The following is a 27,509-nucleotide window of genomic DNA, read 5'->3' on the forward strand; positions in this document are numbered from 1 at the left end:
AATTTTCCGCAAAGATCGATCAAAAATGATTAATGTAAATTTTTTTCACGATATTTTATTTTCCGTTAATACGTAGGTAGTTACTGTGTTATTTGATCGGTGCTTTTATTTTATACTACAATAGCAGCTGGGACGCGAACAAAATTATAATAAAATCCATTACACTTAAATTCGATACCTATCGATTTTTAACCATCGTTATTCGTTAATGATTTATTTTCTCGAATACAGGTGGTACTTACGTATTCAAGTGATATATTTTGTGCACGAAAAATAACTGCCGTCTGCCTGTTGCTCATGACAGAATCTCAAACGAGTCAAACGGTTTCCACACGAAGAACAACGTGAAATGTAAGTCATAATTTTTTAATACTATTGTACTTAATATTTAATCAACTAGTTTAAAATGTACATAAGGTAATAACATAGGTACGTTATAACAAATGCTAGTATTTAATATTTATAATCAATGGTTATACAAATTATGGTCCACGGCTTTTATACCTACTATTTATGTTAAGTACTATAGGTAGTCTACTAGTCTATAAGTTATAATAATATATTATATAGGTAGGTTAGTCTAATATCTACTATCTACGATCTATATTTAGATATACCTATTATAAGTGTTATCGGCATTATTTTAAGTACTAACAGTTGTTCGGTATGAGTACCACCTAAGTATTACTATTATTAAGTACCTTAAATGAGTTAAAAGTAATAACTAATAAGTAATAACTATTAATTATTAATATTAATTAGGTATTTAGGTATATATATTTTAATGTATCTCGGTATGATAAAACTCGGTATGCGTATAGTGTTTGTTTTGTGTATAATTTTGCTTAGCTATATTATAATTGTCCACATAATATGAGTATAAATTATAATATGACATTATGACGTTTGACGTATTGACTTATGTACACCTACTGATTATTAATTATTATCACCGAGATAGCAATATTGTGTACTATGGTTATTTATCTCGGTGATTATAATACAATTAGTTGTAATAGAACGACAGTCTTCTATATTTTAAATTTTTACAGTCCGTCTGTGGTTTGAACACTGATGACGTGTATGAACTTATCGAAGTTATACGACAAAAAATCGAGCTACTTTATATGTATAATAATTAATAATATATTACACGGGAAACGTAAAAACTCTTTAATTTTAACCTTGTGTTTTATTCATTACAATAATTCAGATAAAAAAATAAATTATTAAGATCTACACAAAATAAATTTAAAATTGACAAGTATAGATTAAAATATATTATGTTATTTAGACATTAAATGTATACGATTAATTTTCTATAATATACAGTATAATGATTCCTATATTATATTATATATACCTAGTACATTTATTTATATGGTTTTATTATGCCCAAAATAGTATAGAACTATTATATAAATAATAATATATGATAAATGATAATAGATTAATATTATAATTTATGAACTACTTATCTGCTATTCCGTGTGCTTACTGCTTTAGAAAACTTCACTAATAAATGTATTATTATCTTAGTCCATCATAGCACATTTACTTTTCACAGGTACAATAGTGCTGCAGTGGCTTCTATTAGCATTAATTTATGTAATAATATAAGTATTAAGTATACAAATGTAATATGAGATGTGGCGTTGAACTTTGTCTATTTTTAATTTTTTTTACTACGAAGTAGTACAATATTCTATTATATTTTAAATAAACAATATTTATAATATATGTTTATATATATATTATATTATTATTATTGATTCGATTTTAAAGTGAAATACCTTTAACCCAGTGATGAATTACTAAAAATAAACTTACTTTTCACGCAGGTAGGTAAAAATGGTAAAAATTTATCATTAAGTCAAAAAAAATTTTAAACTATGTCATTTGTGAATATTTATTGAAAATTTATTGTGAAAATTATTTTTTAAAAAAAAACATGAAAAATGACAGCAATGTTATATATATCACATAATATAACAATAAAGTTTATACCCATAAAGTAAAGTACCCAGTAATATACTCATAAACAGTATACCTATAGGCTATGTTAGATAAAAGGTCATTGATTCTCAAAATATATTTTTATAGTCACCTAATAGTAGATTTACCATTTGAGAATTGAAAATTACAATTAATTATATATAGAATACATATTTTGTTTTCGTCACTGAAAATTATAACAGGTGGGTATTCACTATTTACTCGCGTATCATCGTACATACTTTAAAAGCAACTATAGAGAAGTGATATTGGTATTGGATGGTAAACTGACGATGATAACATTTTGATATTCATAAATCATAATATATACAGTGTGATTCACATAGGCGTTACTAGACCTTAAAGTTAGGGGGGCTTCAACCCTTACATATTTAAAATAAGTAAAAATGTACTGTAATAAGTAAAAAACACCCCCCCCCCCCAAACTTGTCCATCAAATAACATTCATTATTAAATTATAATATTAGTTTATTATTATACACCGTGTATGACATGTATAAAAAAAATAATAAAAAAAGTGGTATTAAGTATTGGCAAATTTAAACTAAACGCAGATTTCGGTGAAAAGCTGTCACCTCACCGTTTTAAAATCAGAAAAATAATAACGACGTTGACTCGAGTACCAACTATCAGACGCAAACACACAACCATTTTACTTAGAGTGAGACGAAGATAATATAAAATCTGATTCTATTTTTAGCAAAAAGCCCCTATATGCGGCCGGCAGGCACAGTGATTGTCTTTCTTTCATCGTTACTCGTTATTCGTTATCACTATTTATTAGTAATCGTCGTCTTTTACGACTATTTTTGTGTTTAGTTTATTGACAACTTCTAAATAGTAATTAAGTAGTAAAAACTACCCGATATGATACGTCTTACACAGGGTCATTACATACAATAATATAATTTGATAACCAAAAAAAATAAAATATTTTTCCAAGATATTAATAAAAAAAATAAAAAAAATATTTTAAATTCAAGTTTAAAAATGTAACTACAGTTAGCGGGACTAGGAATTATGACAGGGGGGACTAAAATTTATGTTGGGGATTAGCCCCCCAAGTCCCCCCAAGTTACGCCTATGGTGATTCACCACACTCATCATTATTTTTAATTTAATATTTTGAATTGATTCAATTTCTGGTTTCTTCACGGATATTTGTTGTCTCCGTCTTGCAAGTGCGTAACATAGCAAATTTAGGCTCAGTAGATCACGTTTAACTCCGATAGTTTTAAATTAGAGTGAATCGGCCTAATATGAAACTTGAAGGTAAGAACATTATAGTGGCTTTTTTACGATAACTCAGTTTTTAAGTAAGTTATGAACATTTTTAATTTACGCTATATATATACGCATAACTTGCTAAAAAATTGAACTTTCGGAAAAAACCCACTCACAAACCAGGGTTGTATGTTTAAACTTTAAAACATAATGTTTTAAACATGTTTAAAACATGAATTTAAAACATTTGTCTAAACCGTTTTGTTCATTGTTCAATACGAATATAACATGTTTAAAATAGTGTAAAATCCGAGTGAATATTGTGTTTTTTTTGGTTTATTATTAATAATAAATAATAAAAGATATCCTTCAGAAAAAAAGTTAAAGTATTACATAATAACATATTTTACCATTCGTAATTTTATTTTATTTTTTTAATTTTATCGAATAAATTACAAAATTAAAAATGTTTTTACTCAATAGTTAATATTATATGTTACGGGCAAAGTAACATATACATAATATAATGTCCACATATAACATCCATTCAGAAAATATTTAAAATACATTTCAAATACTTTTAAGATTTAAAACAAGTAATAAATAAACAGTGAAACATAAACTATAAAAAAATAGTATACGGCATATTGGCATATCGCATATAAAAAAATTACATCTATAGGTTATCTACTATCGTAGTATCCATTCTAGCATCCATTAATCCCTAGATTCTAGGGCGTTCATCGGGTTTTTTTGGCCTGGTAAGAATTACAACTGAAAAAAATAAAATTCAAGTATGGTAGAACTCAAATTTGCACATCAACATGCACGCTCGTGTAGGGAGGGTAGTTATGACTAATGGCCGGATTTTTGTGGAGTGAACACCAGTATCACCTAAAATCGTGCAATTAAAATTCTGAAATGTGCAAAATTGTGCAAAAACAAATTTTTATTAGGAATTATATAACACATTTTTCTTCAAATTAATTAAATTATTTCTATTTGTTTTTATAATATTATTATATTTTATTAGTTGGAATTAACAATCAAATATTATATATAAATTTAAAATATACAATTTAACCTGATTTACAATATTTGATTAAAATTTATTATCATGTACATTTCTAAGTTTTTCACTATATAATTATTTCTTCTGTCACTTAATAATTGATTTCATATTTTTAAACACAAGTTTTACATTGATAGTTGGCTATCGGACATTGTTTGTAACGGCTTATGATAGCAGGATCTTCTTTTAAATCTACGTCATTTCAATGTATTGAATCATTGTGTCATTTAAAAATATTTTATCCGGTATTTTTATAAAATACTGCTTTGAATTTTTAATAGAACAAACTATTTGTACCTTTTCATTGTCAATTTTCTTAATTAGCTTTTACTGTATGTGTATAAGTAATATAAGTAATCGACAATCGTAGTAGTATCGTAATTATCTTAAGGGGACGTTACAGTGACATTTGTTGTCTTTGTCTTACAAGTGCGTAACATAACAACTATTACGCTCAGCAGAACACATTTATCTCCGTTAGTTTAAAAATTGGAGCGAATTGAGCTCTTATAAAATTTAAAGGTAAGACTATTATCTAGACAATGACATAGGCTTTTTATTATATTTTAATTTTAAAGCGAGTTATTTTATTTTTACGGACAAATCGGCGTAATTGTACCTAGCTTTGTGAAATAATTCGTATATATAACCAGCAACCAAAAGCAACCAATAATAAACAAAAACAATTTTCAATTTCCACCGTGAATCTTAAGATCCCTGTTTGACCACCTCTATAAAATATGAATATCAGAAAATCCTTTCTTATTGCATATCTAGATCAATAAAGAAACCACCATTCCAAATATCAACTACGTACGTTTTATATTTTAAAACCAATATTGTATAAATATTAAAATAAAATATTGCTTGATATATGGCACCACTGTTGTATTCTTTCAACCCCCCTTATACCCCCTTAGAGGTCGAATTTTGAAAAATCCTTTCTTAGTGCTCCCTTACATTGCTTAAGGAACCTCTGTACAAAAGTTCAAGTCTTTATATCCAGTGGTTTGGTCTGGGCGTATATGAGTGAATAGGGGGTCTCCTATATGTATGTAAATTATATTATTAGATATAAAAGTCCAATACTTTATATAACAACATTACAACATAATATAGCAATGATAAAGTAGATAGATGTTATAATAGATTATGGAGCAAAAATATTTGAACAAAAGTACTAATTAGAACATTTTTATAAAAAAAACCCGAAACTTGTAATTTTGTGCAAAATAAAACTATATTTATATTAATATACATCTCTAGATTTGGATATAGCTTATTTGTATAGGATTTACAACACTCCATAAAAAGATGCAATTACACCTGAATCCGGTCTTTAGTTATGACTATTAGGTACTATTGTCTTATGTCTTATGTATAATTATATTAGAAAATAGGAGTATGGAAATCCTGGTGTTATCAGTAATTACAGTGACGTAGCCAGGAATTGGGTGAAGGGGGCTAAGTCTCACAAAAAATACAAATACAATATGTCTTTTTTTACACTTATTTTCTTATAAATCTTGATAAAATTCTAAGGTCAACAGTCAATGGAGGGCTATAGCCCCTTAACCCCCCTGGCTACGCCACTGAGTTATCACAATTACCTTCATTGCTATATCAGTACTATGATAGGCACTAGGTTTTCAAATGTTCAGTGGGTGCCCAGCAGCCCAGGATAATAAAAGTTAAATATTTCGTACACTCATGATTTTGTAGGAAAAGACGGATTTCAATGGGTGCTCGAGTCCGGGAAAACATCCACGTATTCAGCGCCTAATGGCTATGAACGGTACAATGGAAGCGATAAGACAATAAGAAATCAAAATATTGCATACAAACTATAATGACTACTAACTACTAACTAATAACTAGATATTTGTTTATCGTGTAATACGATTGTTATTGATAGCTGTAGGCTATCTCAATTTGTCCGCCATTGCCCATTGTAATTATTACTAAAGAGTGAAGTTTTGTAGATGACCCAATGTTGACCGGGTTAAATAAATTATATTATATTAAATAACTATGAAAAAGAGATATGTACAGTTACGTATTCAATTGTATATTATTGTGATTTATATGTATGGTGTTGTGTTTACAATCTACATAATGGCATTTGTAGAAGCGTGTTTATTAATATGGGCAGTGGGCACGAATGAGTTTTCAGGGATAAACACTTAAAAACGACTTGTCTTCAATGCCTTTTGGATTTTGGTTACGACACTAATTTTCGTTTTAATTAAATTAAATTTAATGTAAATATTCTTCACTATTAACTATTTAATCTCTGCCAAGACCAAGCAAAGCTATAATATAGTTATTTATAAGTTAGGTATAAGTGTATAACAATATACGTCCCGTCATAAGTCTATTTTTATCTGCTTTTTGTATGAAATACAACTATAATATTATTATTATTCATTAGTTATTGAATAAAATGTACTTTATAATATTTGTATTGTTTATCGGGTTACTAAAGTTTGAATTTTCTTAATTTTTATACAATATTACACAATAAACTATTTAATATAATAATTAGTTCAATTAATAAGATATTCAAGACCAATACTGAATGTTACTATATCACCAATCAGCAATCACTAACTGTGTGTTACTTGTTTTATGATTTTATTACAATTGAGTATTTTTTTTAGTTTTTATAAATTATTTAACGTTTAACAAATTATCTACATATAACATATTAAACTAATTTACGTTATTTTTCCTACATTCGATATAAAATCTAGTTCCGCGTATTTCTTTTGTGGACGAAATAGATAATATTAACAATGAACTCAAATAAAATATAACTTCTAAATAATTAATGAGGTTTTGTTAGGAGTAATTTTTATTTGTCATTGTCTTGTATTCTACATTAGTAAACTATGTCATCAGTCACTTGACTTTATCATACATGACAAAATAAATATGTCTTTTAAATTTTAATAAATTTAGTATTTTTACAAGTTACAATATTAAGATATAATATATACTCTTTACTTTTTCATAAAAACTATTATACTACATGTCTTATTGTAGATTTACTAACATGCAGGAGTATATTCATATTTCTGAGGGGTGGATGCCTGCTGCAAAAATAATGAGCATTTTATGTATCAGAATTATAAGAGTAAAACAATTTTACAGCCCTACTGGGTATATTTCAAAAAATAGTATAATAATCAAGGCCTAGAGCATAGAACATGGTAAAAAAAATGTTTGACTTCGATTTTTTAAAATGTTGACATTATCTATTATCTAATCAAAATACCAAATGGAAACTTGTTATACTACGTTAAGTGTCATCGTACAAACATTTCTAACCTAAAATATAATTTTCTTAATTTATCGAACTTCGTCCGTGTTAAAATGAACAAATATAAAATACGGCGCCATATAAGTGTATGGTGTAGATCAGTTAAAGTGAACTCAGTTCACTGGCAAATCGGCATCGGTACTTGGTTAGTACTTGGCTTACCGGTATGTGCATTGGGCAATTCACCTGTCTGTATTTGTATATTTTCGTACGTGGTTCAAACTAATCTCTAAACTTTCCTGATATCTCTTAAAACAATTTGAAATTTTCATCAAAATCGGTCGAGTAGCTTTTCAGTAAGTTGTAAGGTTACCCATACGGTCGGACACTAAAATGAGGGTACCGACCACCACGAATCCGAGACTGGTTAGGTCGGAGAAACGTGGATTTTAAAATATTGAGATACACATTTTGACTTACATGCAAATTATACGTTTATTATAAATTTCTGATAGTATAATATTGATAGCACACGAAATATGTACATGAGTAGGTACATACATACTTTATTTATTACCCGACACCTGTAAGGTCACCACCACACCGCTGTTGTTTTTTTTTTTTGTTGTTGTTGAGTTGCTGTCGTTTATCCACCCTCGGACCTCCGGGTGACGGTCATGGTCGATCCATTTGTACTACTCCATGACTGGGGACATAGCACACTGGACGAAAAACTGCGTTGCGCCGATGACCAAGGTCAGGAAGCTAAACGGCGACTGACAGATCGGCAGGAACGCAATGCCGTGGTGGCGGCCTTTCAGGTGTATATCGATATAATAAGAAAATACGATATGACATTTATTTATATTTTGCTGTAAGTGTGTGCGGTCGGGTCTGGGTTCGCCTTATCTCTCCGGACTTTATCCCGGTATTGTGTCATATATATATAAATACAGTCAAATCCGCTTAATTGGGACACATCGGGCAGTGACCTATTTGTCCCCATTATCCAGACTGTCCCGATTAACCGAAGAATTTTACATACAATACATTCTTTCGGGACTATCATTAATGTCCCCATTAAGCAAGTATCTCCTTTAAGTGGTGTCCCACCAAATAAGCCGATTCTACTGTATATATATATACGACCCATAAACATATACCGACTTCAGTGAGTACCACGGGGATAGTTTAGTCACGTTACAAAGTATACATGTATATAGATTAAGTATATAAAAGACTCTTTTATTTCTGTAACCAATGGTAATCCTATTTATTTAAAAAATATTCGATTTTTGAGAGCCAAAACGAAATTCATGTATTAGCCACAACCTTTATAAGCAGTTGAAAAACGAAGCTACATAAACACTCACTGAGTCTCAAGGAATATGTGTGTACAATTTTGTGCTAATTGATTCTCTAGTTTTTAAGTATATATTAAGCATTAAGCTCCAAACTTACATTTTTTATATAATATAATATGTAGAAGCTACGATATAATGTATTATGTAATATACATAAAATTGTTATGGGCATAAGTATAAGAAAATGTTGTAGATAATTATTCTACCATTAAAATATTGAATACAGTACCTACTACCTACTAATCATTGTTCCTATACCAATAAATAATATATTATAATAATATACTATAGTATTCAATTTCAATAATGAGTGGTCGTTTACCTATCCCATTTATGATTTTAAAAATGCCAACAAACATTATTTATAGTTTATACTTACATGGTCAAAAAGTCTTATAACAAAAGTATTTTTATGTATTTATAAACATAACATTATAATTACATTTTATTGAAAATAGATTCAATAATAATTCAACTTTAAGTATATGTAATCAGTCCTAATATCATATAAAGATGTATTTTCGTTAAATTAATGTAAAAAAAATCTTAATATGTGTGATGTGTATAAATATTTTAATTTATAATACCTACTATTGTCTATTATTTATTAATTATTAATGATTATTGGGTACTCTTCATATATGACTTAATTGGTTACTTTAGTACTTCAATGTAACCTATGAATAATTAAAAAATAATTTATCGTAGGGATATTAGGTACAAATAGTCTAATGTAAATAGTTAAATCGTCGTATTATACATTTACCAGCTATTATTTTAATGATTTTAATGTAGATAGTAGGTACTATAGATGCAACATTGATGTCGAGAGTAAATCACCTAGTTAAAAAGATTTTGACGGTCCTTTTTTAGTTTTCTTTCTTAACTTTTAAGAGTAACATTACTATAATAATTGTGCAATAACTAATAAGTAGGTAATCGATAAGTATATAATTTATAAAATAATATGTATTATATCGTAGTATTAAACATAGGCCAAAATAGAGGAGGGGGGCATCCTCAGACTAAAAATTAGCAACTAGAAAAATCCAAACCACAATAATTTTTTAGTTTTTAAATAAATATTCTATTTTAATATGTTTTCCAATTGATATTATTTCTGAAATTAATTATTTTAGCATTTGTTTTGAAATATTTTATTTTAGATTATAATAAAACCATAATTACTACAATAAATATTATCTATGACATTATGAATTATGATTGGATAATATTGATATTTTAAGCCTGAAGGTAAAGTCAGTTGTAGACTGCAAATCGCAATACAGCCATACAGGCACGACGTGACCACGTGCAAGTGCGCGAGACTGTCAAAGATCAGTATAGAGAAAGAGACTCGAGGTAGTGGATCATAGTGGACAATGGATATGAATGAATAAACTAATCTAATTAAAACCATAAAAAAAATACTATAAATACTTCATATTAATTGTTATTCATATATAAGATTTGTGTTAAATATTCGTGTTTCAGTTAAGTTTAATTGTCAGACATTTTTTGTTATTATTAATTATTTTACACATTTTATTCAATATAATAATTATATTCAATTAAAATTATATTTTATGTTTAATATTGTTTATTTAATTATTTAGAAACCAATTGGTTAATGGACATAAGTTGGACGAAAGTGTTTAAATTTTATATTTAATATAACTTGTTAGAGGAATTGTGCACTCTATTATAGTCATCAATCTTCGTATTGATATAATATCAAATATGAAATAGATAACATATTTTGTAGAAATCTAAAGCATATAACAAATCTATTAGGGAGCAAAAATACCCTCCCCCCACACACACACCCACTGCTAATCGTAATAATAATATTTGGAGGATCATAAAATTAATGTATTTCATTTTCGCTTGTTGAAAAGTATTAATACAAGTTAGAACAAATAACCAGTTATAATTAACCAAATGTAAACTCCTACACGAATAACCTTTTTACCTGAAATCAAATAGATACTGTAATCTCTTGCGTGGACATTATTACCTGAAAAAATACTCGACTACTAACTAAACATTTTATTCCAATACACGATTTTGGAATTGAAAAGCTCAAAAACCTAAAAATGATAACTTGAAAATAATAAATATAAAAAAAAAATGTTATAGATAAAATACAAACACTTGGTGATGATTTATTTCAATACGACTATTTGTAGTAGACAGTGGCTCCAAAATTTTTGAACATATAGAGTGGAAAATTATCTATGCAACAGTGTGCCCATATTATAGATAACATAAATACAATACAAGTTATTTGGTTTTTTTATTTTGCTTATAAAAAATTATTGGATAGTGCTATTAAAAAAAGAGCACGCTGTTGCACAGATCAAGTTCTTCTTTACGTGTTGTGAAAATTTGATAGTTCTACAACAAATATGGTGTGAGAAAATTTGTCCCGCGCAAAACAATTTTTGTTATGTTGTACATTTGTAAGACGGTGTGTGACATCCTCTTAATATTAATAATTATATAATAGTTATATGATATATGTAACTATTCATTAGTTATATTTGTTTTGAGTACAAAATATACCCTCATAATTCAAAATCGAAAATTTGCCTCGACCTACACAACGCTAAAAGCATTATATAATATATGATTGATTAAAATCACTAATCGCATGATATGATGAATTAATAATGCATAATAAAATATAATGAATATTATAGAAGACTGTATAAAATACTTCAAAGTAGGTATTATCATTGATTATAGTATTTATAATCAATGGTATTATGAACAAATTTTCAATTTAGTGCAACACTGTTGGGCTTTCCTCAAATATTGGCAAATGTAAAATTATGTCATTAGGACTTAAGATTTTATAATGTTTAATGACTCTCTGGATGGTTTGCATCTTGATCGTGTTAACTAAATTATTGATTTAGGGTTTCTTTTTGTCCCATTTTAAAATTTCCGTCCGTGTATCGATTACATTGTCAGTAAAGCCGTACGTGTATACTTGGTTTTATTAGACGACATTTCGCGAGTTACAATTCTCCCAAATGTCTCTCCGTGCTCCATTGCGCATTAGTAAGTTCGGTACTAGAATATGGAGCTGTTGTCTGGTATTCATACGCCGTAGGTGATTCAATTAGAGTTGATAAAGTGCAGAACAGGTTTCTGAATTATAGTGGGCATACTATTTAAACATATTATAGTTCATCCACCCCACGATTATCAGTCTATAGATGAGGTCTGCCTTGAATCATTATCAACTAGACGTCAGACCCTTCGTTATCGTTTTATATCGGGATTATTAAATGGACAAATAGACGCGCCTTGTTTATTAGAGAGACCTCTAAAGCAACTTTCAATTTCAGGGCACGTTTTACATAGACTCCGACACGCGACAAGTCGATCTAACTTTGCTTTCAACGCCACCTCCCTAAAATGATGCGCGTATACGATTCGTATACGGTATACCTACTTTATGACAAATTTGTTCCTAGGCTATTTATCTAATTGTTATTACTGTTATATCGTTTTTATAATATGTTTACACTTTACTTTAATACTTATCTTGTATCTATTTTGTTATACAATTGTATTATGTTTCTAGCTTTGTAAAAGCCGATTGGCGTTAATTTATAAAATATACAACGCCTGAACGCATTAATATAATATAATATGATTGAATAAAATCACTAATCGCATATTATGATGAATTGATAATGCATCTAATGACTAATATATATATATATATGTACTTAAGAGAACGTTGTATCTTTTCGTGTTATCTCTATCTAAAGGTGCCCAATGCACAATATGTACATACACTATCGAGTATCGGATTTGGACTGTGAGTTTTGGCTCGACGGACCAAACTCGTGGACTGTTTTCCCCACACACCTATAAATAGTTCAAAATATGAATTTCATAGATATACGTAATAATTTGGTGTGGCTATGACAAAGGGATCGTAAAAAAATCTAATTTGTAGAAGGATATGGAGGATATATTATACTGCGTATGGACACCGGCAGCTGACCCGTTGAGTCCGCAGTAATCCACACATTTAAATTTTAATAAATTTCCACTGTTCAAGCCAGCCTGGTTCAAATTTTTTGCTTCGGGCCAGTAGCCCACTCAGTGGCCTGTAGGTGGGCTTGGACTATTTACCCCGCACACATATTAGTTTTGGGTTTTCAAACCAGCTAGTTTATGTGCACCTTAACACACGCAGGGGCGGACTGGCAGGGCGGGTAAGTGGCCATACCCATCCAGGCCCTCTAGAAATTTTATGTTTGGGACTCGAGCATATTATTTGTTATTTTTAATAATTTTTCAATTCCACACCGTAATCATTATCGCGAAAATGAAGAATACTATTTGCAAAAATAAAACAATTAGAACAGTCTGAAGCCACGAAGGCTATGAAAGTTATTTTATTTTTGGAATTTATTGTGTAACGATACACGTCAATGAATGCTATTGGTAGAAGTTCTGGAACACTTGGTAATTTATGAATTTTTTAAAACAATAATAATAATTAGTATTAAAAATAGTATTTCAATTATTTGTATTGAAAAAGATTTAAGATTTAAATATTGAAGTAACTTGTTTTTTTTATTATGTTAAATTTAGTTGAGTATAAACCTACAGATTTTTTTTCATTTTGTTAGAAGTTCCTTTAAAAGTTATTTTATTTAAAAAAAAAATTGTAACATGAGCCTCTTGTTTGGTAGTTTTAAAACGTATACCCACCTGCAGGGCCTTCAGGGCTTCAGTCCACCCCTGAACACACGTACCGGGTTCTTACTACCATAATATTATATATATATTTATATGTATGTATACTATATAGTCATTAGTCATATATAGAATATAAACTGAACAAAAAAAGATTTATAAGTTACAATTACTTATTAATTATTACCAAATTATAGTATTATACTGTCATAGTGTCATGTTTGCATGAGTGATAATTGATGAGTATAAGAATATTACCAGTGTCATTATCTCCATTCTCCAATCATTTATTATACCAGAGTATGTACAATATACATAATACAAATTTTACTCCAATATAATGATAATATGTAATACCAATATGCTGGTTTTCCATACTAATTGTTTATAAGTACTACATTCATGTCATTATTAGCGATTGTTAGTTTGATTTGAATTTTGTAAAATTATAGAATAAACGTAAATTAATGAAATTTTTGAATAACTGACATCCAAATATTACATTTACATAGAGACGAAGCTCAAAGCTGGGAAATATACTGAATTAAAAATGCTCGCGGTATTTGTGTTATTATACACAAATTGTGTATCATAATAAATTATAATGTTTATGCATTATGCATATATTAACTATAAATATTAAATTATTACAAACCTTTTAAGTTTTTACACCATAATCATACGCAGCTTTATACTCTTACACTTATATTTTACACAAACATAATTTGATACATATTCGTGCTTTCTTATGTAATAAATATAGGTATTTTAATATAATACATATTATTTTAAATTTAGATTTCTTTATTCTCTGGGTTCCCTTGAGTATGCATGAATGTTAATAATGTTTAAAAAGTGGGTCACGTGAGATGCGGGCAAATTAGTGGCATTAATTAATTGAATGAGCTATATGCATTAGACTATATTATTATTTATATATAAAATATAAAGCTAGAATGACCATTTTTCAATATACAATTTTAAAAACTAACGATAGGAAATTAAACGTATACGGTAAAATGATAAATTTATTATTTTATGATCAAATCTCAAAACAACTACTAAAAAATCTTGAATTTCGGCCAATTTTTGTGAAGTACCTATACATTTTTATTTTTGTGTAATTATATTTATTAACTCCCATTTATCAAAATCAAACGCGTGTAGAAGTATGGTCGATTATTTATTTTTTACACGTAATCAAAATATTTAATACTATACATAGTATATCTATTTAGGTTACAAGTGTATTGTGTGTATCCACTGTATCCTTATTCCGTTGTAATGTTGAATAATAGAATAAACTATGGTCATTTGTCAATCTACAATAATGCAAAGAATAATTGTAAATTTACATTTACCTCAGCACATTAAAAATGTCGGAATATCAATACAATATAGAGGGGTACACTATAAAAAATATTACAAGAAATTAAATGGGTCAACAATTTAGAAAAAAAACTTACTTTAGAAAGCAATATTATAATATACCTACAATTCGTATAGGTATTTTAACTTCTTCCGGATAGCGTTAACCATTATATATATATTTTTATTTTTTATATACTTGTGTATGGCGTTATCTCATAGTAATATATTATACTTACCCACTTGGTACTTATTATTTTATTGGGAATGTATAAAATGTGAAGTGGGTATACTTATCAATAATCGCCATGATTATAATATCTTACCTAACTATGTATTATTGTATTTGCGTCCTGTTTTTTTTTATAGGATTTAATCAATGGCAACATTTTTAGGTATTCGTACTATAATAATAATTGTTATTGCAAAAGACAAAAAAAGCTGAATAAAAACGCAATGTGACGTCACGTTTGTCCCAACAAACCCGGTTATCGCGTAACACAATTCCGTGTTGGACGGCCGATAACAAAATACATATCGCATTGCACATCTGGTCTAGCGTTGGTCAGCGCTGTTCGGTCGACCTCCGAGATCGTTCCGTAACGACACGGCCGCGTGTGCTTAGGACTTACCATACCAACTGGTGTGTGTGGGAGGGGAACGTCGGTGCGAGTATAATATGTTTGTTATTCAACCGTATACCTAACTTTCTGACGACCGTCGCCATCATCGCATTACAATTTTTTTTTAAACCGTCCATTCCGACGTCGGTCGGTTGGAGATGATGTACCTGATCATCAGTTACACGGAAACGCATAAGCGCGCTTCCAACAGCAAAATATTTGCGCGCTTATACCTACACACCCGCTGCCATCGCACTGCCCGCATCGGCGGCGTCCCGAATTCCCGAAACGAATAACGATGTACTCGGAGTTGTAGTCGAACGAGTGTTCGAAGGCATCGAATAAAAAATACGTTCGTTCTACAGTTAGTATCACTACTATGACAAAATATTTTTAAATATCGTTAATGGGGCACGCGCCGCGTGGGAGGGCATCGCTACGTATTGATTGCCGCCCCGCGTACCTTACACACTATATCGGACAAGCGTAGGTACGTCGTACGTGTTGTATCACCACGTACGACGCAGCGAATACCGTTTAATGTATTACTTTACACGTACACGCTTTGGGGCGGCCTGCTGCTGCAGCAGGTACGTCGAGGCGCGTGTGGATTGCCGGGAAACCGCCGTCTCCGCAGTCGTGTACGTCTACTCCCCGCGGCCCTTCGTTACGTGATGTCGTTCGGCGGCGGGGGGGACGTCCTGCGGGCCGCCACCCATTGGCCCTGAACAGCTGACGACGTCCGTGACGTCACGGCGGAGCCGGACGCTGCGAGACGCCGCCGCCGCGCCGTCGGTTATCCACAATCCACTTATCCCCCACATGCTCACGCGGCGAGTCACACGCGTCACTGTACCGAGTAGCAACACGGCCGGCCGGGCAGTCCGGCACACACCGAACGTCGACGTCGCCGTTACCTCCTCCGTGTGTTTCGGTTTCGCCGCGCCGCTGTTATCCGTTCTCGTTAATACTATTATTTAGTGGTGTCGAGTGCCGACGACAATTCCGCGTCCGCATCAGCTGTGTTTGTCTGCCGCGGCTGTCGACCCTCGCCGACGGTATTATTGTTTTGTTAATAAAGTAATATTATATGTATTTCTATAATAATAGTATTATTATTTAATACCTTTACATAATATTATATTAAAAATCTCGTCCGCCCATTTACCGAAGGATCGTGGTAATTTTTAATGGTCCGCGATCGTGTTATATCGTCGTCGATTAATCAGTATAATATATCTTTGAATTCATAAACAGTCGTATACGAGGTGAGTTTGCGTTTTTATCGTCGATTTTCGAATTCTCCGTCGCTTACGACTTTATCATCGTATGCTACCTATATAGATAACACTGTTATTATTATTGTTATTGTTGTTGTTGTATGGTATGTGGGAGAAAACCGGGAGAAGTTTTAAAACCTTTGCGCGCTTTTGAAAACGTAACCGTTCTTGCCGGCCGGAAAACCGCGGGATTCGCGTGGTGTCTGCGGCAATCCGTCGAGAATTTCCCGCGTCGTCGTTTCGTCCGGACAGCATAAAACCGTCGACGGCACGAACAATCGAAGCTCTAAGGACGTCGGCATGCGCCCAGTGGTAAGTGGGTCAGGATCGCGGTTATGATATAAGTAATGGTGCAATATGTTCCACTTTTTCTCCCCCTCCACCCACTCCCCTCGTCGTCCACTCCACGTCGCTCGGCACGACCGTCGCCCGTCAAGATTCGCAAACGTTTTCTCAAAATATACAGATAGATGGATGAAATTAATTTCTTGTGGTGTACAGACGGCGATTACCTATATATTTCTCTCACACCCGATGGCCTATATTTCTCGTCACGCACAGTCCGTCGACAAAATTGTCGTTTCGATTTTTCGACACGCATTAGTGCATTTACGCACCCGTAGTGGTGGCGACAGCCGGTCGGAGTCTCACGTAACACCCGGTAGCCATCAGACCCGCGTCGTTCCCATATAGTTTACAGATAATAATAATTATTATTATTATTATATATGTCGCGCGTTAATTACCTACGTCGCACACACACACACACACGTACGTACGTGTGTAATTGTGTATACATATTTTACACACATATTTATATGCCTAGTTCAGGGCCGTCCAACTTGTAATCTTGTACTTGACATTTATCAAACAATTTTCGTGTAAAACGTAATCGTTTCGCTGGCGCGACGCGCGCGCGTGTGTGTGTGTATCCGTGTGTACGTGTGTGTGTGCGCGCGACAGTTTGAGAGATCGCGGTTGCGCTTGCGCTCCGCGTACGGTAAGCGTGTGCGGTTGGTGGTTCGCGCGCACGTTTGTGCGTGAGTGTGGATGTGTGCGCGCGCGCGAGCCAGCAAACGATACGTCCGCGGTGCGCACCGTGCCACCGTTCCACTTCTGTTCGCCGCCAGTTTTCGTGCGACGACGACGTGCCGCGGCCGCCAAAACGACCAATTTTCGTTTTTTCCGATTTCGGTTTTTTTTTTCCGCTGTCCGTCGCCCGTTTTCCAGGAATCGGGATCGTTCCCGCGGTTGACGACGACTATACTGCTGCTGCTGCTGCTGCCCGCCGCCGCCACCCTCCTCACCTATCGCTTTTCGATATTATCCGCGCATACCTACCTGCATAACGGTAAGCGAACTCTTCGGCTCGGCTGACAATACGCCGCGGTGTGTCCTGTACCCGTAATATAATATTATAAAGGATTATAAATTATTATTACTATTATCATTGTTCTCTCTGATGATTTTCGTTATTCGCTTGTATCATACAAACCGTTAATCGTTTTCCGCTTCCCGGAAGACCGTTATTACAATATTACTTTATATAACATAATATACATATGTATATCATGTATGTAAGTATGTATGTGTGTGTTGGCGCGTGCTCACCCGGCAGCCGCGGTGTGTACCGCTCCTGTTACCTAATACCTATATTGTATCAATCGTAGTTTATATATCGTCTCGTCGAGGATACGACAGTCATCCGAGCTGCCGTAATGTGTGCCTGCGATTTGTTCGGTGGATTTGTTGATCGCGCAAGTTTCAAGTTTATAGAGACAAAACCGAGCGTTCAAGGTTGACATTCTCACGGACGCGCGCTCTGCCCCGGTGCGGTGCGCGGCTAATAATAATACCGCCGCGACCAGTCGCTAATATAATATTATCGTTTGTTAATAATATTATAATATTCCTATATTATATTTATATATATCGTATTGTCTATAGGTATATATGTACCGAACTAATGCCGACTCGAGTGATCCATGTCGTTTTCGACAGTATTAAATTGACAATCACCATAGGCGTCGGAGGATAGGCACCTGTTCTGAGGATTTTAAGTCGGTCTTTTTCGAAAAAAACTTGTTGTGTGGGGGGAGGGGGGTACTCGGTCATTTACATGCTGGGCCGATACAATTATTACATATTACTTGCAACCCGAGTAGGTACACACGTATACAAATTTTGTTGCCTATAAATAATATGTACGAAAACGAAACTAATTATAATAATGAGAAAGTTATTGTTGCCCGAAGGTAATCACCTCTCTCCCCTTCTATTTGTAAAATTTCGGTGCATAGTATTGCAACTTGTGAATTATCGACTAGGTAACTAGCCTACCTATCATTCGAATTTAACAAGTTTTTGTACACGTTGTTTTTAAAATAATACAAACGACACTTGGGGTTACAACTTTTTCTTTTTTACACGTTTACGTCGAAATGTTTACCTATATCGCCTGTGTATCCTTGTTTTCAGAACCGAACGGAAAATATGGATTGGATATGATGACGAAAAAAAAATATATATATATATTGGGTTCTATACTTGGCTAAGTAAACATAGGCTTTTCGCAAACGTATTAGTGTAAAAGTGAAATTTGCTGATTGTGTCATTAACTCTTGAACTTGAAATACAATTAACAAAAAATCTCAACAATCATAACGAAGCCAGAAATTACAGCTGAAAATGTCAAGTCTGATAATTTATTTTTTGTTTTCAAGGATTTCCAAACAAAAATTGTTATATACAATATATTATATATATGATGCTCAATTAAATCTTTTTTTTTAATTTCCAGGAAGCAGAAGCTTTTATTTTTGTGATTAAAATTTCATATTGGGTCGACTTCCATGGTGGTGGTGGGAATTTGGTGTTTTCAGTTTGTCTCACTTTCAATTACCTACATTTCATCTCTTTTAATTACTATATAATATCTTCTTTTATAAAAGATGGTTAAAACTTACACATTTACTTGTAGAAATGAAACTTAGCTGATATTATTCTAAGAGTGGGTACATTTACCTAATGATGGATGTATTCTATGATGAACAAGGAAATTTCGATCATCAGTTTTTTGTCGTCTACAAATCGCACATAACTTAAATATGATTATTCAAGATATCTTTTGCTGATAAATTTTACAATTAGGTAAGATTAACAGTACCACTGCACGAGGATCTTAAATTTTCAAACAAATATAATATACTTTATTATCACATTATATTGAGACTTAAACCTTGATTACTTATATTAAGTGATTTAATGTATCGTTTTAATTGTATTGACCACTTTTAGTAAGTATGTAGAATACATTTTGTTAATATTTTACAAAACTAATACATTTGTTGGCAATTTCAAAGATTAATATTACTGTTGTGTATTGTGTTAGGCAATATCTATGTACTCTTCGTGATAACTTTTTTAATTAAAAAATATTGTTGTACCTACTTACATTTAATATTTTTAAAAATTAGTGTGTTATATTATATAGGTAAATATTTGTATCAAATCCTAGATTTGTATGTTCAATATGTGTTGATATTAAGGTGGAAGTAGGTTATAATTTAACTAATTTTAAATATCCGTAATATTATTGGAACAGTTGTGTTTGTTTTTGAAATTTGTAGGTACAGAATTATGTGTATAAAAAATAGTGACTTCAATTACTGTTTTTGAAACTTATCCTTTTGTGTTAATGTTTCAGATTGGATTATGATAAAGCATTAATATAGCTTTCAAATTGATCTATTAGCTAAATAATATTTAATATTATCTGTTATCTACCATGAGCGTTAATGTTGGTCTTGAAGACTCATATCAAAATAGTCACAACGGTGCTTTTCAATCTTATAGGCCCATTAAAGCCCTGATGATGTATGTACAACGTAGAAATTCAATAATGGGGAATGAACCGTGTGACACCAATATTAGGATGCCCTCAAGTAGTTGGTCTGATAGTTCATCGCAAAATATTCATCTCAAATTAACAGTAAGGAAATTTAATAAATAGTAGATCAATATGTTTTCTTCACGTTAATACTTGTTTACCAATTCTGAGAAACTATGGAGACCTATTAGACCATAGGTATTTTAGTTTTATTTTCTACAATCAATTTTTAATTATATGATTTTTTTCTATAAAATATGGCTGTTATTTATTTAGTATACCTAAACAACTAATACGTAACTATCTTTGTTATAGTCAAATATTAGTCGCAATAAATTGTTTTTAATTATTTGTGCAAAATAGACCAAATCTTAATTTATTAAAGAAAAATATTCAATGCGTTCTTTCTTGATTATAATTAAACTCAGTCTTTTATAAACCAACAATCATTACATCTGCTACATTGTAATAATAAATTTAATAAATTTATTAAATATAAATATGTATTGAAATTATTTATTCAAGCACTTATTTTTTATTGAATTTAATGACCTTTCATTTTAAGACAATTTACTTTCCAAAATTAAGAACAATTTATTTTGTTTTGTTATTTTATTATATCTTATTGTTTTTTTTTATACATTTTAGTGTCAAGGAACATATCTTAAGGATACAACTACATGGTCAGATATGCAATACGAAGCGGAAGACACAGTTAGTGAAATAAAATATTATTACCCAAAAAAGATGTTTTTGGAAAAAGCTGAAATGGTAAGATTAATATGCTTTAATTGTTATTACATACTAATCATAATAAAAAGGACAGTTGGTATATTAAAGCTTTAATCTTAGTTATTAATTTTAAATTCTATCTTCCAATTCATAAAAAAAAAAAAAAATGGTCGGTACCTTTAGATTTTATTCTTTATAAATAATTATTGATTAATAATTTAATGAATCATCTACCTAGTTATAAATTAAAATGTATAATCATTAATAAATCATCAAAAATATATTATATTTTATCTAGTTATTTTTCATGCTAATATTCTGTTATAAAATACAATGAATGAAATAAAATAATTGTATAAACACTAAATGCATTAGAATTCATTTTTCTCCATCTTTGAGTTATTTTAAATCTAATCTTAATTATTTACTTATCTTATAATATCAAATATATACATTTTCTTTATCAAAGGACATTCATTACTTGAAAAACTATAACGATTTTAAAATCAATTGTCTCTACACTATGTGAGGTACTGAGGTACCACTATACAATTCTACTTTGCTCATCTAAACTTTAAAATTTAAATACATATTTTATACGCTACTTATTCAAAGTTGATTTATATCTATCAAAAAACTCCAGATAATATTCTGCTATGAAATGAAAAATGAAAAATGTATGTTATCATTCTAAAAAGTAAAAAAAAATTCAAAAAAAACTATAAAATATTGTTTTGTAATAACTTAAGAATAATAATAATAACTATAATAACTTAAGAATATGTAAAAATAAAATTTTCTTTAAAAAGGTTTATACTTTCTTTGATAAAAGAATCACTCTGCAGTCTGTACTATATATAGTATATACCTCATATTATATTGTTTGATGATGCATCAATATATAATCATAACTATAAGTGTTATTTAAATTGAATTATTTGTTGATATTTTAATTATCAAGTACCTTATTCATCAATATAACTTTATTGGAAATTTCTTAGTTTTTTTTTTATCAGTACCTACACTTATAACTAATTATGTGTCTATGGTTTTAATTAAGCTATAATTATTATGGTAAACAACAGTTAAAGTTTTGGCAGTATTTTTATGGAATACAATGTAAATAAAACTTAAATTTGGTGTTAAAAATGATTAAACAAAAGTCTTGTTGTCTAATCTAACCTCACATTTACATAGTTAATATTCCAAATTAATGACTTGCTATAATTTTAAATTTCATAATTTTATTATAATTATAATTCATTCTTGATTTTAAAATTTGTTAGGTATACGCACAAATGAAGATATTATCTTTATACTGTACAGACCTTGTTTAAAATGTTTAAATTATAGTTTACAGTTCTATGGTATATGGTTATTTAGTTAGAATGTTTGTTGGTTAACCACAGTTTAAATATGAGATTAAAGATTATGTTTTATTTATTTTTTAGATTGTTACTAATGTATGAAAATAGCTAATGGACTTTTTAATTTAAAAGATTTTAATAGACAATATTCATTATACACATATTATATTCAAATTATTATATACATGTTGTATTGACTATTGAGTACAAAATTTGGTCTCTGTGAGAGGGCATCACCCCCATATCGCCCCTGTAGATACACCACTGGTTAAGACATAGGAATAAATTGTTCAATGGTTTTGTTGCAGCTAAAAAATCTCTATTTTTTATTTTTAATGTTATAGGAAGCAGATCAAATTGATACAACAGAAAAAAATGTATCTATCCAAAATCATTCTCCAACTAACCATTTAGGAGTATCTACTAAATGTTTAAAAGAGACTATTCTTCAATGCCGTAATGCTTTCAAGGACGATCCTAAAAAGCCAAATACAGAAGCATCTGAGTTCCTACAACGTACTTTTGGTGATGTTACCAAGAATAATAATTTAGACACCGAGGAAAATATGAATCTCTGTGTTCAAACTGCTCAAGATCAAAAGACTGAACCTTATTATCGGTCTGGGTACAAAAAATTCACTTTAAGACGTAATGAAGAAGACTCAAATGACTCAAACGTTATAGAAACTCCTACAGTTATTGAACAGTTACCAGTTAACTTAATTGAACAAATTGAAGTAAATGAACCTAGAGGAAGAATTAATAGGGCTTGTAAAGGAGTACGTTACCAACAATTCATGAACGATACATTATCAAAACGTCAAAATAAAAAAATGTAATTACTGAAAAATCTATTAATAATTAAAAAAATTAATTTATTCCATTTTTTTAGGGGACCAAAAAAGTTAGCAAGCACTGATGATACTGTTGCGAAACGTCGTAAGGGTAAGAAATGTAACATAAAAGAAGAAAATAATCAAGCTCCTGAAATAAATTCATTACCAATTCAATCTCGCCGTGAAACAAGAAATAGTGCCAAAGCAGCTGCACTGCGCAAACTAAAAGAAAACACTGACGAAATAATTGAAGATAATAAAAGAAAATTGATGTATGTTCCTTATTAGTTATTAGTAATATTACACAATATATCATGTACATATTATTTTGTAATGTATTTAACATATAATTTTTTTTCTGTTTTAGTTCTGATGATATAACTAAAGAACTAGATTCTACTTCAATTATGGTAGTTCCTAAAAAACGTTTTAGAACAAAGTATGTATTTATTTTATTAGTTGATTGATTCGGTAAATTTTTATTTTATTTTATATAATTTTAGTGAAAATGACAATAAATGTGAAACTGCTGAGGAACCTAAAAGACTGCCTTCACCAATATCTTCAGAAGCTAGTTCCAGTAGATTATCAAGTCCAGAATTCAGTACCAGTAGTAGCTCTACACATGTTCACTATAAAAAGCGTGTATCACGGACATTTGCTGAAAGTCAAAGTAATACAAGTTAGTATTATTTTTATTGTACACAAATTCAACTTATCATATTAATTTTTGTAATGTATGTTTATATAGATCCTACATCGTCTGACTCCAATGTCAACTTACAAACTTTGGCAGATGTTGCCTTGCGAGGTATTCCATTTTGATTGTCGAGTAAGTAAGAATGAAGTTAATATTCTTAGATAAATGTATATAATATATATTGTTAGGTTATCTTTTTAGTAATTCATTGTGAGGTCATCATTCCAAAATTTGATATTTATTATTCATGCAAGATGTTGTTCATACCTAAAATATCGAGAATCAATTTAAGATTAATATTTCAAAAGTCTGTCTTTTTTCTTAATAAAAAAGTTACGTCAGTTTAAAACTACTAAAAATATATAAGTGCTGATACAGGAATTGAGTGGGCATGGATGTGTTGCATTTGTGTTTTTATAGCAATAATAAATAAAAACTATAGCTCAGTTAAACAGTGCACCATCTTCAATATTTTTATCATTCCTTACACTCAAAAAACCAAAGCCAAAAAAAAAATATATTATCCTTCTAAAAAGTTAACTTAATTTTTAATAAATAGATAGCACTACTTTGTTTTTTTCTGTGATACAAATTTACAATTATTGCAATGAGTGCAAGTCGAGAGTAAATCACATTTCTATTTACTATCTCCACCTGACATGTATGACAGTTAATTTTGTTCTACGGAACCAATTTTGTGTTGTTAGCTAACATTAGTATGATTTAACTGTAGGTCCGAATTTTCATATTAGTTTTTATGTTTCAATTTTAAGCAAGTTATCAAAATATTACAATTTTAAAGTCTCATAACTCGTTTAAAAATTAAAACAACCTAAAACCATATATAAACGCTAATATTATTCTTACCTTTAACTTTGATAATAGGTCAGTCGACTTAAATATTTAACTAACAACTCAAATTTGTATCTGCTGGACACAATTTCTATAAGTCGTACATTAGTAAGACAGGCATAAAACTGACAAGGTGTTTGTAATATAGTGCACAATAACAAATAGTTATTCCAACTGGTATTACAATTCAAAAATATTTATTTGAATATTTTGATTTTCTTACAAAACTAAAATATAATTTAAGATAAATGTTTATGTTTTTTAGAACTGTATTTACTTAGTTAATTAATATTTAGTTGAAATAATCTAAAGATATTTATTTTCCTTAATTAATATGCGTTTATATTTTTTTTAATTTTCAGTTAACAATTATTACCAGTACTAAAATAATATATATTACCTGACCAGTGGCTCGGTGGAAGGTTGATATTCTCACCGGCTGTCATTTTTTTAATACAACAATACCAATTATTTGTTAAACAAATCTTAGATAAATTTATTTGCAATTAGAAATTTGTATGATTTAATTTTATTGTAATTTGTTGGATAAAAAAAAGGGCCAAACATATTTTAAGTCCATTTATATTACACTTAACAATTTTAGTACAATTTTCTTGTTTCTCTTGATAAGTTATATTTTTATTTGTTTTTTGTTTTTTCTTAACTTTTTTTTTAACCATTGCCTACCTAAATAATAATTTTATATATTGCTCAAAAATATGATTGTGTATAAAAACAAAGCAACTGTTAAAATTGTATGTGTTATATTTCAAATGTTATTATGCTCAAAGTTTTAGTTAATTCATTTTATTCTTTTTACTATTAATAGTACCTACGTAAATGTAGTATCTTTTTAAAAATCCTGTCTCGTTAAGCTAAAATAAGATCTGTGTAAATAATGATGGAAGATCAATCATTCCTATTTGTATTACTATAATATAGTATATTATCCATTTTCTATAATATTTTCTCAAAGTAACGTCTAAATTATTTTTTTAACTCAAATTTTCAATTACTTACCAGCACCTTACATTTTTTAATTAATCCACACATTAATAATTTTAATGTACATAATATTGATCTCGAATTATGTATTCCATTAAATTTATATAAATTGTTAGGCATGTTTGACTTACCCAAAGAACTAGAAAATTAGAAAATGTATATGTTTAAATCAACTGAGCAAACAATTCCTTTAGATGAAATGGTCACTGCCATCAGTAACATATTATATTTTTCTTTAAAAAAATCTTCATACTTATGAAATGTGTCTTTTTACTCTATAATTCGAAAATAATATTTTTTTTCATTCATAAGTATAATTTCAAACTTTATGTTTTTTTCAATCATTTTTGTTAGTTACCTCTACATTAATGTTTAGAACTACCACTACCAAACATGTCAATTATAGAGTTACAAGTTCCTTTTTTTTTTTTTTTTAGCCAACCATTTGTTTATTAGTTATTTTTATTAATTTTGTTTGCAAATCAAAGGATTTTAGCAGTATTTGTTACTTGTTAAAATGTTGTATTTAAGTTATGTCTACATTTAATAATAAATATCTAAATTGTATATAAAATGTCTTGTAGCTCTAATTTAGTATTGTTAAGAAAAAAAAATTACCTAAGCAATATACTATTGTTTCACAGTATAAATTAATTTCATTGATTATGTTTTTATTATTATTATTATTATTATTATTATGAATTATAACTAATTGCTTTGTCTATCATATTGTACATTTGTATTATGACCAAATCAATATTAGTAATATTATCAAACGAACGGTCAATTTGTACTGATTAAGTTTGACCAAAATGAGACACCACCCAAAAACAATGGGTTTTATTGCGATTAATAAACGTTGTGTTTAATTTGTTCAAATGTGGTTCTATTGTTTTGTATTATGATGTTTAATCATTGATTAATTTATACACCATATGGCTTGATTTTGGAAACTGGATGATATCAATTATTGTCTAAACATCTAACAATATTATTTTCTTTTCGATAAAAATAAATCTGTGAACATAAAATATTGATTGTCAAACATCAAAAAAAATTGTAATTAAATATGTCTACTCGTATAGTCATATTAATAAAAATAAATATTTTATGTTACTTGCGAGTCTTAACTAACGTAACAATAAACAATTTCTAGAGTGTTCAATTTATTTTATTGCAATAAAATAACTATTC

General features: G+C 29.9%; 1 protein-coding gene across 10 annotated transcripts; it reads left to right on the top strand.

Annotated features, from left to right (window-relative positions):
- The first annotated feature begins 231 nt into the window (after positions 1–231).
- On the top strand, positions 232–27,194 carry LOC132945820 (uncharacterized). Of its 10 annotated transcripts, none has more exons than XM_061015600.1 (10): positions 16,469–17,246; positions 19,413–20,084; positions 20,641–20,925; positions 21,472–21,594; positions 23,267–23,757; positions 23,815–24,030; positions 24,126–24,197; positions 24,262–24,431; positions 24,510–24,590; positions 25,673–27,194. In XM_061015600.1, the coding sequence occupies exons 3-9, from the start codon at positions 20,722–20,724 to the stop codon at positions 24,581–24,583; spliced, it is 1,350 nt and encodes a 449-aa protein (XP_060871583.1). In that variant the 5' UTR covers positions 16,469–17,246; positions 19,413–20,084; positions 20,641–20,721; the 3' UTR covers positions 24,584–24,590; positions 25,673–27,194. The 10 variants fall into 10 exon arrangements, with proteins under 10 accessions (XP_060871586.1, XP_060871583.1, XP_060871576.1 ...); XM_061015593.1 differs by having other exon boundaries at positions 16,471–17,246; positions 24,262–24,440; XM_061015594.1 differs by having other exon boundaries at positions 16,471–16,922; positions 24,262–24,440.
- The last annotated feature ends 315 nt before the right edge of the window (positions 27,195–27,509 follow it).

The sequence above is a fragment of the Metopolophium dirhodum genome, chromosome 5, assembly GCF_019925205.1.
Source record: "Metopolophium dirhodum isolate CAU chromosome 5, ASM1992520v1, whole genome shotgun sequence".
Taxonomy (NCBI): domain Eukaryota; kingdom Metazoa; phylum Arthropoda; class Insecta; order Hemiptera; family Aphididae; genus Metopolophium; species Metopolophium dirhodum.

Bases quoted from the DNA above. Each gene is read 5' to 3' on its own strand.
- LOC132945820 (XM_061015593.1), top strand. From the start codon at position 20,722: ATGAGCGTTAATGTTGGTCTTGAAGACTCATATCAAAATAGTCACAAC. The intron at 20,926-21,471 runs GTAAGGAAATTT...TATACATTTTAG, and splicing joins ATATTCATCTCAAATTAACA to TGTCAAGGAACATATCTTAA. The intron at 23,758-23,814 runs GTAATTACTGAA...CCATTTTTTTAG, and splicing joins AAACGTCAAAATAAAAAAAT to GGGACCAAAAAAGTTAGCAA.